This window comes from Oratosquilla oratoria, chromosome 29, assembly GCF_046742065.1.
Source record: "Oratosquilla oratoria isolate Oo_2021 chromosome 29, ASM4674206v1, whole genome shotgun sequence".
NCBI classification, from domain to species: domain Eukaryota; kingdom Metazoa; phylum Arthropoda; class Malacostraca; order Stomatopoda; family Squillidae; genus Oratosquilla; species Oratosquilla oratoria.
In genome coordinates this window covers 13,709,011-13,726,101 of record NC_134805.1, presented here as the reverse complement: position 1 = coordinate 13,726,101, position 17,091 = coordinate 13,709,011, and the positions used below count along the sequence as shown (strand labels likewise).

The following is a 17,091-nucleotide window of genomic DNA, read 5'->3' as shown; positions in this document are numbered from 1 at the left end:
AATTTCAGTACAATAGCAAATTACTGGTAATGGGCAATAGTTTCAAAAGCCTACCTTTAAACTATTCATTGGGAAGTGAATCCACTATAAAAGCAAAGGGTGAGAAAGATATTGGAGAACATAAGAACATAAGAATGAAAGAGACTGCAAGAGACCATAAGGCCCATACTAAGCAGCTCCGTATCCATCACCACCTGTCATCCCCATCCATAAAGTTGTCTAATCGTTTCTTAAAACAACTGATAGTTTCAGCGCTTACTACATGGTTACTAAGTTTATTCCATTCGTCGACCACCCTATCAGTAAACCAATTCTTGCCTATTTCCTTTTTAAATCTAAATTTGTCCAGTTTATACTCATTACTGCGAGTCCTGCCTTGTTATCTAAATATGATGACCTTGTTTGCATCACCCTTGTTAAAACCGTTGATCCACTTGAACACCTCTATTAGATCACCCCGCACTCTGCGTCTTTCCAGAGAGTGTAAGTTAAGGCCTAAGCCTCTCTTCGTAAGGCAAATTTCTGAGTCCATGTATCATTTTGGTCATTCTTCTCTGTGCTGACTCTAGTGAATTGATGTCCATTTTGTAGGATGGAGACCACAAATAGTACCGCATAGTCAAGGATGGGTCTAACTATCGCTAGATAGAGTTTAATAATTACCTCTGCATTTCTATTCGTTACCGTCCTAGCAATGAAACCTAATGCTCTGTTAGCTTTATTCCTGGCGCTAATGCACTGTTTCCTCGTGTTAAGGTCCGGACTCACTAGAACTCCCAAGTCTCTCTCGCACTCAGTTTTCTCTAAAAGCGTGTTATCTAAGCTGTATCTATTTTCGGGGTTGTGTAGCCCTACGTTTAACACGCAACACATAGAGATATTGAAGTTCATTTGCCATTTCACCGACCATGTGAACAATTTGTTAAGATCATCCTGCAGAATCTCTGTGTCGTCTCCTGACCTAATTAGGCGTCCTATTTTAGTGTCGTCCGCAAACTAAGTAGTTTATGTACATAATGAACAACAAGGGACCCAAAACCGAGCCCTGGGGGACCCCACTAGTAACATTGCCCCACCTAGATTTTACTCCATTTATGGTGACCCGCTGTTTTCTGTTATTAACCCAAGCTCTAATCCATTTTAACACTTTTTCTACTATGCCATGGGGTTTGATTTTATTTAGTAGTCTCTGGTGTGGCACCTTATCGAACGCTTTGCTAAAGTCAAGGTAAATGATATAATAATTATCATTGTTATCTGACGCCTTATATACTTTAGTGTAAAAGGATAGAAGATTAGAAGATTGTTGATAAAAGACAACCTGTCACCTGACAGACATATCTGCAGAAGATTGAAGTGGTATTTCACCATATCGATGGGGATATGATGAACAACCCATAAAAAAAACATCCGCCCAAGACTGGAATATGCGTCAGTGGTATGTCCCCACACAGAGGGATGGATACAAGCAAGATCGAGAGAATACAAAGGGCAGGAACCAATCTGGTCTCCAGCCTGGCAGAGAAACTATATGAGGAAAAACGAAAAGGACTGGGTCTGCCAACTTTGAAAGATCGAAGAGAAAGAAGTGAGAGGATTATAATATTCAGGTCGCTATATGAGATGGACTAAGTTGACAGAAGATATCTCTTGATTAGGAATAGGGGAGGGGAACAAATTAAGAAAGACTACATCTATAAAGGATGTGGAGAAATGCAGTTCCCCATATATATACATAAATAGTTGTAATTGTTTAGCATGGGTGTAGCGCAAGCGGCAACAATACATGAATTCAAATTTAAATATGGCAATTGTAAAATAAGGATGAAATAGTATATGAATTTCAGGCTAGGTATGGGCCTTCTAAAGTGAAAACAGAGAGATATCAAAACTTTAATTGCTGGCGTTTTATCTTAGTTTTGTGGAACCTTTATATCGTAAACCTAAAATGGTCTGATGACGTTTCATCAATATATTTATGTACTAATGCGCGTCCAATTAGATTGCGAGTTTGTGTACACATGAACACACAACGTTTTATCCTTGGAAAACTATAACTGGAGAAATGCCCGACGCACTGACATAAACTTAGCAATTAAGAGGTTAAGTCACATACAAAATTGTGCGAGCTAGTTCATGTTTTGCATGGCTACCTCATTCTAATAATGAATAAAGTCTTAGGTCTCGGGTATATTTACATAATTTGTTCAGACAGTCACATTTATTGTGTGGAAGCTATAAAACATGGCTAATTATGAAGATACTAGTTTTTATTGCCTTTTATTTGACATCAAAACAAGTTACACATGATCGTACGAGCCCGTGTTACGAGTGTACGCCTGTGTTAAATGAATGGGAGTGTCCGATAAGTTGGTAAGTCTGTCAATCTTTGTAGTGGCAAGCGTTTCATCGGTTTACTTTCGAACGGGTTACATAGTAAATTAATATATTTAAAAAATACTATTCTTATTAATCACTGGTGTACTTATTCTTAACATTTGAATAATTCATGTTACTCCAAGTCTGATGTATTATGTTGGCAGCCCTGTTTCCATCATGGCGAAGTTGATGTTAATAGTTGGTCGTCCAAGAAGAACTACTAATGGTATTTTGCCAATTTCCCAAGTCTAGGTGCGTAGTTTCTTCGTTTGCAATCTGTCGTTTATTTTTACTTGTTATCTGAACCCAGGATTACATAGTTTGAGCTAATGTACTAATTATGCTTGCAGAAAAGCTTCTTTAAATATTCGAAAGCCTTAAAAACATTCAGCGACAAGACGTAATCGTCTTGACCACCTCACAAAATTCGTGTGTCATCATTATAGTCGCATTTATTATTTTCGTTAGCATACTAACTTCATCATCAGAACATTGAAGACCTTGAAAGGTCGAATTAGCAGTGAGGTGATACTTTCAGGGTACGCCAATATTTGTTATGGGAGGTGAAGAATGGCATTGCAAGTTTGAACATCCAGGTGGATAATAGATTGCGAGTGCTTTGTATATTGACCATTGACCATATATATAATACTTTTCATAGTTGTCCAGTGCAGTATTATCCTTATGAAGCACACAGTTCGGTTGTTATCTGGATACAGTACATTGTCAATTGTGTTCTTTAGTGATAGGTTAAGGCAGAAGTGCCAACACCCATGCAGGTTGAGGTTGTGCCAATCATTATGATTATCAGCTCTCGTATTTGTGTAATGCTCCCTGTAGTATTTGTGTAATGGAAGGCACTCGTAAGTAGTGTGCATTGAGACCTCAGTGCCTGTAAAAATTGTTTTAATAGAGAATAGTTTTGGTCTGTTTAACTTTATGCATTAATACTTTGAATGTATGGCTCCTGGAGAATTGTAGGGCTAAATGTACATTATTCATCCCAGGGATTTTAACCAACATTTCAATAAAGTTAGGTTACTTGTAGTATAATGGTATTGACATTGGTTTGTGTAGATGTGTGGTGATATAAATTAAGTAGCAACCTGTATCAATTTTCTTGGCTTGTATACAAGAATTATTAATTCAAACAATGGACCAGTTAAGGAAATTGTGACCATGATGATGGAGATATTATTAGTTCAATTAAAGTGAAGAGCAGAAAAAGGTGGAGTTGAGATTTTGTAGAAAAAAGATAAAGAGCACTAAGATGCATTAGTGATTATTGATACAATTGTGACCAACTTTGAGTGCCCAGATCCAAGATGATGATGCATTTTATGCTGAGATTACTAATCTGTTAGTGATTATCTTGAATTGCTGAATGTACAGATAAAACCACAGAGACTTAAGAATCTTGAAAGCAAAGTCCATGCAATTTATTTATTTTGTTTGTTTATTTTTTTGCCAGACCAATAGCCCAGAAGGTTTACAAAATTGGTGAGATTGTGGTGGTCGCTTATTTCTTTATTGTGGTGATATACTGTAAGAGAATTTAATGGCATGGTGTGATCAATATATTGATATTTATAGGACATAATCTAGAAATTGCAAAACTATTGGGGATGATCTTTCAAATTATGCATAATCTTGGAACTGAAGTCGCCATTGAAAGTGGCCATTTTATCTACGTCCTATAAATGCGAGACTCTTGATCTTCACCAGCTAGAGTTCTTTCTACCTAGCCTCGGCTCGGTCACTGCAAGGATCGAGGGACAAGAGTGACTTAGTTTAGCCATAATCACCCCTCATGCAGGAACTTAAACACTTCAGAGGTCAATCAATTTGAAATCAAATTTATTTTTTTCCATAAAATTTTAACCCAGAAGTCAAACTTGCTTTGGAACTTGTAACAACGATGGCTGCTTCATGTAGTAGTTCTGCATTTTATGCTTTGATGAAAAAATAGTATCCTGGAAGACAGTATTTTTGAAAATAAGGTGAAAAAGAAAAAATAGGGTACTGTATGTGTACATTAATACTCAAATTAAACAACGTTTTTGGAACTTGAACATAAATGGCCTCCATGTACAAATTAAAAAAGGAGTTCAGAGGTATTACTGTATTTAAACTGTCATATTACTGAACACTAGCTGAAGCACTGTACCTGTATAGCACATGTAGTGAGGATTGATATTGCTCTGTTTCATTTGTATGGTGCCATAACTTAGTTTCATTGTAGTGTCATGCAGTATTATTCAACTAGGGGTATTCTTGGGACTAAAGGGTTCTCATAATTGAAACCATTAAGGTGTGCCAGATGTTCAAGAAGATGATGAAGGAGATTGCAGGAGACCATAAGGCCTACACTACATGTCCATTACCACTTATCCTCCCCATTCATAAAGTTATAACCTTACCTTAAAATGACCAATAGTTTCTGCACTTACTACATGGTTACTAAGTCTATTCCACTCCTTAACCACTGTACTGGTAAACCAGTTTGTCTATTTCCTTCTTAAATCGAAATTTGTTTAATTAAATCCATTACTTTGCATATTGCTCTGTTGTCATAATGTGATGACCTTGCCTACATCATCCATGTTAAACCCCTTGACTCGTATGTGTTACTAAGGTAAATTATTAGGATGATGTCTTCAATTTGATGATGTGGCCCTGAGTTGGAAAAATCAAAGTGGTCTCCCAATGGGACGTGACATTAAGTCAATGTGTCAGTACTTTAAAAAGACAGTCACCATCTTTATCACAGGAAGTGGGTATAATTATTAGGTGGAAATGTTTCAGGAAAACTTGCATACTAAGGGCTTGTTCCCCCTTACCAGGAAGGTAGTCAAAGTCCAAAGGCATAATTCCACTCCCATCCATCACCCCTCCATCCCTCTCATCTTGGCTCCTCATGGATGATGGCTTATCCCTGCATCTCTCCCATTGCCCTGGGTCAAAAGCTATACAGCAAGGCACAGCATATCCACAGTAGGGCTGCTTCATTTGATTGGTGACCCCCCTCTCCATCCCCTTATGCAGAAACATTGAAGATGGGGAGAAATCCCTTTGGGATTCATGAAAATATCATTCACACATAACCACTCCCCAACCCCCTCCCATCCCTTACCCACTACCCTCCATGCATCACAATATCATCTATACACAGCTGTTTTTTAACTCAACCCTATCTTCTGCCCTCTCCCTTCTTCAACAAACATCCCCCTCTTGCTCAATGCCCCTTTCATTTCATCCATCCAGCTCATCCTTGGTTGTTCCCTCATATTCACTCCATCTATCTTGGCTTTCCACACCTCTATTACTAATCTTTCTTTGTTTCTTTCCATGTGTCTAAACCATCACAGTACTCTTTCATCAACTTTATTTGCCATCTTCTTTTCCACCCCCACTCTCCTCTGCACCTTGTTTCTTACTCTGTCCAACCTTATAACACCTACCATACATCTCGGACATTTAATCTCAAACCCATTTAAATTTTTCCTCTCTGCATCTCTTAAATTCCATGTCTCTGCCCTATACAGTGCCGTCAGCACAATCTAATCTCCTCTTAACATCCATTCCTAAATGTCTATTTCTCACTACACTTTTTAATCCCCCGTGGCATTTACTTGCTTCTCTCAATCTATAATTTACCTCCACTCCTACCTTTCTTGCCACATGCGACCCCAGATACCTAAAACTGTCCACATCTTCCAGCCTCTGTCTTTAAGGCTTACTTCCAAATTGCTACCATACTCTCCCCTTGTTCATCTTGTCACCTTACATTCTCCTATTGCATACCTTCCCAAACTCCATCACTAAGTCACTTTGACCCTGCCACAAGTGCAGTATTATCAGCAAACAACTGGCTTACTTCCCACTTTTCACCATTTTCTTTAACCATTTCCAATCTCTTGCCCCAATCCCCATCCTTCATGTAGTCCCTCCTTTACCTCAAACCACTCACTCTCTCCAGATCTAATTCTAACACAGGCTCTACTCTTATAAAGACTATTGACTGCCCTTACCAGCTTTCCCCTGATTCCATATATCTGCAAAACTTCCCACAGTGCCTTCCTGTCTACCCTGTCAGAAGCATTTTCCAAATTCATTAATGCTGGAAAACCCATAAGCCTTTCCATTTACACTTAACAAACTGATCCCTCCGAAAAACTGGTACACACATTTGTCCCTTTTTCCCCCATGTAAAGTGAAATTATACAGGCACTCCTCGAGTCCTGTTACTCTACCTTCCTTTAAACACACATTAAACATCCTCACTAGCCAGACCACTATTACTATACCTCCTTTCTTCAGACCCATGATACCCATCTAACTGAGGTGCCCTACCTGCTCTCATAATTTTGATAACTATTTGTACATCATCTTTCCTTATTTCTCCTCCATTTTCCTCACCCATCACTGTCATTTTCATAGTGCCTTCCATTGCTACCACCATTCCCAATCCTCCATATTTAGCAGCTCCCTATAATTCTCTGCCAGTCTTCCCCTGACTGCATCCTCTTCCATTATCATCCCTTCATCTGCACCTTTTACCTTTTCTACTTTATTCGCCTCCCCTTCCTATCTTAACTTCCTTCCAAAATATCTTTTTATTTTCAAATTTTTCTGTCATACTCCTCCCCTGTATTACATCTCTCTCTCTCTCTGTTTGCTTTTCTTCTTTTTTCCTTGTTGTTGATTTCTCTCATCCTACTTTGCAACCAGCCTGTGAATGCTCACTTCTACAACCTTCTTTACTTCATCCATGAGGAGCTACGATGAGAGGGAGTAAAGGGTGGTCGATGGGAGTGGAATGGGTGGGAGTGGGTATAGGCCATTTGACTTGGCAACCTCTCTTATAAGCAAGGAAAAGCCCTTGGAATATATAGATAATACATAGGGTTGAAGCCATAGTTATGCAGTCCCGATTCTTTCCCTCTGTTCATCAAACTTTGCCTTAAATTCATTGTTTGTTGTTGGTCTGGATTTTATATACATGTGTGGGTGTGTGTGGAGAAAACCACCAAGGAAAATAATAGATTATAGATAAAGTGCTTTTATCTTTTAAAACATCTTCAGTGTACATAGACAGGAGAAACAATCAATCAAATCGGCCATCCTGAGTCCACTGCTGAACTAAGGCCTCTTTAATAGCATTGGAAGATCCACATGACCGTGCCAACCTCTGCCACATCATTCCACTTCTATATCTCATCTATCCACCATCTGTCTGGTCTCCCTCTTCCACACCTCCCATCTCGCGGTGTCCACTCGGTAACACATTTTCTCCATCGCTCATCAGGCATTTGTGCTAACTTACCTGCCCAGTTCCACTTCCTCTCTTTTACTGCCTCCACAATATCTTTCACTGTAGTCTGCTCTCTCTTCTAACTTGCTCTTGTTTAATCTCTCAGCATTATTCCCATCATTAATCTCTCCATTCTCCACAGTACAGTTTTGCCTCCATCACCCTCATCAATTTCCAAGTCTCACATCCATAGATTATTGCTGGCAGAATGCATTGATTGTAAACTTTGCATTTCTAACATAAAGGTAGAGAGCCTCTCAGGATTTTATTATACTTAAGAAACACTTTCCAACCAAGTGTAATACATCTTTTTCATTATCATGGTCTTTTGTCACTTTCATCATTTGGTCAAAATAATTATACTCTTCAACTTCAAGACCCTTACCATTGATTATAATCTCTCTACTTTGAACTTTCATTTTGAACATTACTTTGATTTTACTCTTATTCATTTTTAAACCTACTTTGAGACTTTCCTTGTTCAGATCACTCAGCATATACAAGTCTTCTGCTCTTTCTGAAATAAGAATAATGTCATCTGTAAATCTTAGGTGATTTAAATATTCGCCATTAATCTTTAAATCTTTCTCTTCCCAACTCATCCTTCTGATAATCTCTTCCCAGCAAGCTGTAAATAATTTGGCTGAATTTGTATCACTTTCTTGATCTTGATATTTTTTGTACATGTAGTTAAATGACAACAGTACTTTTCACATAAATCTTTTCTAGAACCCTTATGATCAGTTTATTTGCACCCTGCTTGCATAGCAAGTTTAGTATTGCTATTTGTTCTACCAAGTCAAAGGCCCTCTCGTAATCTACAAAAGCTAAAAAAAAAAAAGGTATATTGTATTGTCATTTTCTTAATTAGTTGTTGTTGTTGTTGTTGTAGTTCCCCAGACTGTCTGTCTGAGCAGTCCTGTCTCCCCAAGGAATGCCATAGCCGAAACTGGGTTTTCACACAAATCCTTTATAGAGCGTATGTTGTGTTGTTTGCGTGCATGATTGTGTATAATGCAGTCTTCCATTATGTGGGGAAGAAGATGGGAAATCTGTCATGCATTGGGAAGTTTGGAGTAGGTGAAAGAAATGAAAGGTGAGAATATTAGTCAATTATGCAGGGAACTACAATAGAAGAATAATGCTTCCAAAAGCATGTAGGTTGTAAATGGACCTGGAGAAGTCCAAAGGGAACAACAAAGAACGAAGTAGACTTTGTATTAGGAGATGAGAACAAAAGTATTAACAATGTTATGGTCATAAAGTCAACATAGGTAGTGTCCATAGAATGGTAGGTTGTACAATTAACCCCTTCACTACAGGCCAAAATCTTGCGGGCAGCATTAGCTGCCTGACGTGAGATGTTGCGTCATAATACTTACATACATACATATACCAAGGCTTTTTCCCCCTTCCAAGGGAGGTAGCCAAAAAGGGAAAGGCATAAAAACACTCCCACCCATTTCATCCCTAAATACACTCCACACCCCTCCCACCCTTCCTCTCGCCCTCTCCTCACTCCTGATAACCTCCCACTTACACTCCCAAACTTACACTCACCCTTCCCTTTCAACTTAGTTTCACTCAAAGCCAACACATCCAACTTTCTTCTCACAAACATACTACCTATCTCTTCCCTTTTACTCTCATCTGTACCACATCCACGCACGTTAAAAGACCCAAACCTTAGGGTGCTGGCCCGAGGCCCCCCAGCACCCCTTATGCCTTTCCTTTGATTTTTAGGAATTTGCCCCTTGGGGCTACAGGGAGAAGGATGCCTAGTCCCTCTCCCCGTCCCTTTCTTCTCGCCTCTTACGATCCAAGTGGGAAAACTTGGTGGCAGTATTCTTTTCCCCCACCACAGGGAATTCCCCCAATCAGAAAGAGAATACTCAGAGAAATGGTACAGGACAGCAACAAGGGGTTGGGGGACAGCATAACGGAGGGACAGTCGTAGTATAAAAGTGTCATAATTTCTCTATGAACAGAATTTCTTCTATCATAGACAAAATGATGTGTGGCTCTGGTCCGTAGGGGCGCCCCATATAGACCCTAAAGTATCGACTGCATGCTACTTTGCCACAATAACAAGCAACCAATACCCCAGACGGGGTATACTTGCATTATGAAAAATAAAGTTACCGCTGTATTGCTCGTTCTCTTTCACCCGTGAATTTTGATAACCATAGAAAATATGATGAAGCCAGTTTACAGAGTATGGGGGTCACGCAGGTACGACTACAAAAAATATAATCAAGATGCAGACATTGGCATCCTCGTGTACCCACTTGCTCCTCATGACGCCTACGTAGGCGTCATCGTATCGAAGGGGTTAAACTCAGTTTCAGAGCCGAGAGAAATAAACCAGTTTTAAGGTTAAGGATAACAAGAAGGAATTTCTAATAAATTAGAAATAGATTCAAAACTCTAAGAATTATTGAGGACACTGTCAAAGGTATGAATTTGAATTTCACCACTTTGGTATGACTCAAATTCTCGCAAGCAGCATTGGCTGCCATATGTAATTTGCATCACACTACTTGCAGTATAAGATATAAAGTCACTGCTGTATTACTCAATACTGAATGATAACAAACACAGAAAATATGATTAAACCAGTTCACAGAATCCAACAGTGACTTGCGTAAACCACAAATATATATATATATATATATATATATATATATATATATATATATATATATATATAAATAATCAAGACACAGATACCATCTCCGTGTACCCACTTGTGCCTCATGACGCCTACATAGGCATAATCGTACCAAAGTTGTTATGAATATCATTAGGGAATCGGCAGAGAAAGTAGGAAGTACAAGAAGTACTAGTGAAAACAAGCACTCCAAAGCTACAAATGACCTGATTAAAAGAAGGAATATGCAGATTAAAATTAGGAGAAACGAAATAGAGTAGAACTAAAGTTTATCAACAAAAGGCAGAGATCAAAGAAAGAGAAACATGGATGAAATAGAGGAAACTATTTGGAAAAGTAAAATTATTAAAGGAACCCAGGGCAGACATGTTTAAGGAAGACAGCAAATGATATGTTTGAAAGATAGAAATGGAGATATCATTAAATGGAGACAGACTGGTAATAAGAGTAGAAGAATTTTACCAAGAGCTTTACTCGTTGAAGACTGTTGTTGAGTCAGTAACATCTGTAAACAGTACTGTACCAGAAATTACAAAGGAAGAAGTAGAGGTTGCTCTAAAAATATGAAATTAGGAAAAGCTCCTGGGGAAGAAGGTATAACAATAGATCTTTTGAAAGAAGTTCATATTAAGTTAGCTCAGTTGTACACCCAGTGCTTGTGTCAAGAAAGCATTTCTGAATCCTGGTGCAATGCTATAGTGATTTTGCTTCATAAAAAAGGAGACCAGAAGGGCCTTAGTAACTACCAACTGGTTAGCTTGCTATCAAATGTATATAAAATATTCTCCAAGGAGAAACAAGAGTGTGTGTATATTATATATATATATATATCATAAAAGAGGGCGGTTAGATGAAGGAACTGGGGAACACTTGATTTGGAAAATCTTAGATAATAGACAAAATTACTTGGTTTATAATCAGTTATTTTCCTGAGTGTTTTTCTGCATATTTAAAATTGCACATCTGTGATCTTTTTTAAGGAAAGGTATAAGGTCTGGGAGTTTTCCAACCAGAACCCTAAGGTTTAGGTCTTCTAATGTACATGGATGTGGTACAGATGAGAGTAAAAGGGAAGAGATAGGCGGTATGTTTGTGAGAAGAAAGATGTATGTGTTGCCATTGAGTGAAACCAAGTTGAAAGGGAGGGGGGAATTTGAGTTTGGGAGTGTAGTTGGGAGGGTGTCAGGAGTGAAGAAAGGATGAAGGAGAGAAGGGGTGGCAATACTAGTGAGTTAAGAGATAGGTAAGCTTGTTTGTGGAATTGGAAGAGGTTTCAAGGTTAATGTGAAGAAAGGTGAAACTGGGGAGATAGGGTTATTGTAAGTGCAAATGGGCCAGGTAGTGAGAAGAGTGTAGAGGAAAGGGAGGCTTTTTGGATAGATTTAAAGGAATGCATAGAGGGTTTAGGGAGAAATGTCAATGTAGTGGTATTGGGAGATCTCACTGGTAAGGTAGGGGATAAACCAATAGACAGATGTGTCTAGAGAGTTGATAGCAAATACAGTGCTTAGGAAGAAAGTCAAGCATAAGTACACATGGAAGAGGGGGATGGATGGAAGGTTGGTAGATAGGGATTTAATGGACTACATAGTGGTAATGAGAAGAGTAGGAGTTTAGGATTACATGTTCTAAGGGGAGAAATTGGGAGGAATATCAGATCATTTTTTGGTGCAAGGTAAGTTGAGAGTAGAGGATAGATGGAGAAAGAGGAAAAGGACAGAATGTAGGGAGATGCTTAGAGTAAACTGCTTAAATGAGAAAGAAAAGGAGTGCAAGAAGAAATAAGTGAAGAGTGTGAGGGAGTGAAGGATAGAGTAAAACCAGGAGTGGAGGAGGAATAAGGATGCCTCATGGAGGGAGTCACAAGGTGTGCAAAGGTAATGTGTAGAATAAGGAGGCCATGAGGAAATAGAAAAATGGGTAGTGAGGGGTTGGATTATAAAGCAAAGAAGGTTGTAGAAGAGAAGAAACAAGCATTCACATATTGGTTACAAAATAGGAGAGAATCATATGAGAGGTACAAAGAGAAGAGAAGTAAAGCATAAGATAAAAGAAGCACAGAGGAGAGCAGATGTGAAATGGGGTAAGAGTATGACTGAAAATTTTAAAGTAATAAAAAGATGTTTTGGAAAGAAATTAAGAGAGGAAGAGGAGACATGTCAAGTAAAGAAGAAAAAGTAAAATGTGCGGATGAAGAGATAATAATGGAAGAGACTGCAGTAATAGAAAGATGGGCAGAGTATTTTAGGGAATTGCTAAATGTGAAGGAGGATAGGGAGGGAAAGGTAGTTGCAGTGGGAACTGCTAAGAAAATGACAGTGATGAATAAGGAAAGTAGAGGAGAAACAAGAAAAGATGAGGTGAAAGCAGTTAATGAGAGCAAGTAAGGCACCAGAGTTAGATGGGTGTCATGTGAAGTGTCTAAAAAAAAAAGGGGAGGGGGGAGGTAAAGTGATGATGGACTGGCTGGTGAGGTTATTTGATTTATGTCCCAAAAAGTGTATAGTGTGGGAAGACTGAAGGAGTGCCTATATAGTTCCACTTTACAAGGGAAAGGGCGACATGTGTGAGTGTAATAGTTTCAGAGGGATCTATTGAGTATAGTTGGGAAGGCTTATGGGGGGGGGATTTTGATTGAGAGGATTAGGGAGTAATTAGTGAGGAACAGTGTGGGTTTAGGACTAGGGGTATTGTGTGGATCGGATTTTTGTGACAAGGCAGATGTGTGAGAAGCTTTAGGAAAAGGTAAGAATGTTTTTTTAGCCTTTATGGATTTGGAAAAGGCTTATGACAGGGTAGACAGGAAGGCGGCCCCTTCCATTCTTAGATTTATCCTATTATTGTAGACACCACCGGTTTATGTTATTAATCTCTGTGGCACCCCTTCAGTAAAGAATGGGATAATACATCTAAGGATTAATATGTGTATATGTCTCTCCCTGATTTTCTGTTCTGATGATGATATGGTTTAACGTCACAAACTCCCCCCTATCGGGAGGCTAGGATGATGCCCCTCACAGAGGACTTTGTAGCTTGGAATTTAATGAACCATGCCCTTGGTTCAACTTTGCCGGTGGTGGGGTTCGAACCGCCATCCCCTCGACCTTCGCCGCAAGTAATGATGCCCTAACCCACTTGGCCAGTTGTTCTAGATATGAATATATAGGTTTTACACATCACCTTGCTTGCAGGTCATGGAGCGTGACAGTAGAAGTGAGTGGGGAGGGGGAAAGGAGGGAGAATCATCCCATAAAGACTCCTCGCACTTTAGAGCTTCTACTACTCAAGGCTTAGCAGGACCGTCAAATGCCCCAGGAACATCTCTCTCCCTAAAGAATAGTCGGAAAGATGGGGATCCAGAAGGTAAGGGCTGCAAAATGTTTGTATCATTCATGAGATATCCTCATTAATGGGAAAGGGAAATTTTTCATTGTTTTGTTTAGATTAATGTAATGCTCATTATATGCATAAACTCAGACTGTAAAGTTTGTTGTGGGACACTGAGATTAATTTTAAGACTACTTTACTCGTTCATTGTTGCTTTCCATAGTGAAAAGTCAAGATCAAAGGGGAGGAGATGAAGCGAGGGTACCCCAGAAAGAGTCGAGCCAAAGATTTGCTGCTGCAGAAGGGCAGACAGTATATGTGAATGGTCATGCTACCAATGGAGAACACGAACCTCCATGGGTGCAGGAAGAAAGAAGTTCTAAAAGACTCCAGTGTGAGAGTCATCCAGTTGAAAGACACAGTGAACAGTCTCTGCTAAACAATAATCTTATTGAAGAGAAGTGTAACATCAGGGGTGCCGATGAAAAAAGTTACTGTTTATATCACAAGTTTCCTCCCAAAGTTAATAATAATGTGTATCCAGAAAAATCATCGGCTGTCAAGGATGGGATGGAAGAGTACTTTGAAAGTCATGCTGAAGCAAGTTCTCACAGAAACAAGTCTCATGATCCATCTTGTAAAGAGGTGGGCTCTGCACTGAAAGAAGATATAGTAAGACACTCAAATCAAGAACCCCTCAATATTCTAAATGGGGAGGAAGACGATGAAGATGAAGGATGTATATACACATACAAGGGAGAGAATATAGAGACTAATCTCTCTAACCTTATTGACACGTGCCTAAGCTGTGGCTTGCCTAATACGGAGAGGAGTATTCGAGGTTTGGGATTGCCTCCGAGACTTCTCAATGGTTCTCTGAGGCCAAACCCTCCAGAACAGAATAATCTCTTTTCGCCTGATATGGACTTTTTAGAAATGGACTTTGATCCTGGACCAAATGGTGAGGATGGTGATGTAGATTCTGATTGTGATGATAATTGCAGTAATGAATGTGATATTAGGTTAGGTGGAACTGAACGCAATCTTATTAGTAGTAGCACATGCTCAGGGGGAATGAATCCTTTTGGGATAAGTGAAAGAAAGGCAAATAATGTTAGTCCTGAGCTAAGAAATCTAGTTTGTGAACGTTGTGAAGCCGAGACATTTGAAAACAGGGAGAATAAAATTAAGAATGAAATTTTAGATCTAAATTTTCAATTAGTACATTGTACGGATTCTAGGATGAACATTAGTCACAATCCAAAAAGTGAAAGTGAGAAAAGGCATAATAGTTCTTGTTCTGGTGTATTAAAAGTGGAAAAAGACTTAAACGTGTTACACAGTGACTTAGAAAGGTTAGAGAAAGCACGAGCAACACGAGCCTTAGAACTCATCAAACAAGAAGAGGATAATCAGGATACAGACAGTATTGAAAACAATTTAGGTGAAGCAGATATGGACATTGTCGATGTTGGAGATGATGATGACGATGATGCAGATGATGAAGATGGTGATGACAGTAACTGTGAAAGATTTGATGAAATAACTGTCCGAGGAGGAGGTAGTGATGAGGCTGTCAGATCAAGAGACAGTGCTGTGCATAGTACGAATAATAATCTTGGATCAGTGTCTGCTCCTGAAGTGAGCCCAGTGAAAGAATATAGTCCTTTGGATAAGCTAGGTAGAAGTGTTAGTTTTCATAACCAACTGTCAAGTCCCAAATATGAAAATGTCTGCTTTCCTTTAAGATCAAGTGATGGAGGATCTTCTAGTTGTTTACATTCTCCAGGAACATCAGAATCCACTACGGATTCTGAGGCAGCAAATTTAGAAGCATGTACAGGAAGACTTCACCGACGAGAGAACTCCGTTTTTAATATACCATCAGATCCACTACCAGCATCCGCATTCCATTCTTCAAGCAGCATACCATCTCAGCACCAGAACTTTCATCACCATCATCACCATCTTGTTCACCATCCTGGTTCTCCTGGCTCATCCTCTTCCTCTTCAGCCTCCTCACATCAACATCCCCATCTCTTTAGTCAAACCTCCAATCTTGTGGACAGGAAAGAAGGTCAGGGAGTGATTTCAGGTATATTTGATTCATCACCCTCATCGGTTGTGTCATCAGTTAGTAGTGGAGCTCAAATTAAAGCGGGAACATCTGCAGAAGCAGGAAGCGGATGCCCTCTTCCAGTAAAAAGCTTAAGACCAAAGCACACAGACCCAGCTCAGGACCCAAATACAGTAAGTAAGATTTATTTAAGGATAGTAAATGTAATATTGCTTCTGACCCAGGGCAGTGGGTGGGGATACAGGATGACCTGCCATCCATGAGGAGCTAAGATGAGAGGGAGGAAAGGGTGGTGGAGGGGAGTGGAATGAGTGGGAGTAGGTATGTGCTTTTGACTTGGCTACCTCTCTGATAAGGGGGGAAAGCTTGTGGCATATGGAAAGATAAAATGTGATATACTTTTGAAAGTAATACATAAGTAATTTAAGGTTATGTCACACATTTTATCTCCTTGAAAACAGGATCTTTATTATAACTGAAAAAAAATCATGAAAGAACACTTGTAGTAGGAGAGTTAACTAAGGCAGACTTAATCCTGTCAACCCATGGTCTTGCCTAATGTATGTGCATGCATACTTAAAAGCCTTTTCCTCTTTATAAGTGTGGGGGGTTGGGGGAAGCCCAAGCTTACACCCACATCACACTCATTCTACCTCCATCAGAAAACCCATTCATAGCCTTTCCCATCTTGGTTCCTTGTGGATAAAGGATCGTACCTGTCCCGCACCACACTACTTGGGTCAAGGGCTATGTAACGAGACAATGCCCAAGACTAAGTGAAATTGTTTGTTATTAGCCAGAACAAATCATTAATATGCATCATCACAAAGTGATTAGGAGAGGAACAGAGAGAATAAGTGGTGAGGAACAGAGTGGGTTTAGGAGAGGTAGAGGTCGTGTGGATCAGATTTCTGTGGTAAGACAGTATTGTGATAAAGCTTTAGCAAAAGTTAAGGATGTTTTTTGGGCCTATATGGGTTTGGAAAAGGCTTATGACAGGGTAGACAGTAAGGCATTGAGGTATGTTTTGCTGATTTATGGGGTAGGAGGAAAGATGTTAACCTCTTCCATACGGTGACGCCTACGTAGGCGTCATGAGGAGTAAGTGGGTATACGAGGATGCCGACGTCGGCATCTTGATTATATTTATTGTAGTCATACCTGCGTGACCCCCATACTCTTTAAACTGGCTTCATCATATTTTCTATGGTTATCAAAATTCACGGGTGAAAGAGAACGAGCGATAGAGCAGTGACTTTATTTTTTATAATGCGAGTATTATGATGCAACATCACACGTCTGGCAGCTAATACTGCCAGACGT

At 39.4% G+C, this 17,091-nt stretch overlaps 1 protein-coding gene across 5 annotated transcripts in view; it reads left to right on the top strand.

Moving 5' to 3' along the window:
- Positions 1–2,525: 2,525 nt before the first annotated feature.
- The window catches only part of LOC143040602 (uncharacterized), a 57,950-nt gene continuing 43,384 nt past the window's right edge, over positions 2,526–17,091 (top strand). For 2 of the 5 annotated variants that reach the window (XM_076211725.1, XM_076211723.1), the window contains exons 1-3: positions 3,138–3,164; positions 13,556–13,727; positions 13,915–15,941. In XM_076211725.1, the coding sequence (XP_076067840.1) occupies positions 3,153–3,164; positions 13,556–13,727; positions 13,915–15,941 (2,211 nt within the window). In that variant the 5' untranslated portion in view covers positions 3,138–3,152. Of the gene's footprint in view, positions 2,632–2,782; positions 2,976–3,137; positions 3,165–13,555; positions 13,728–13,914; positions 15,942–17,091 lie in introns of those variants that run through there. The other 3 variants (XM_076211726.1, XM_076211728.1, XM_076211727.1) reach the window with 3 other exon arrangements.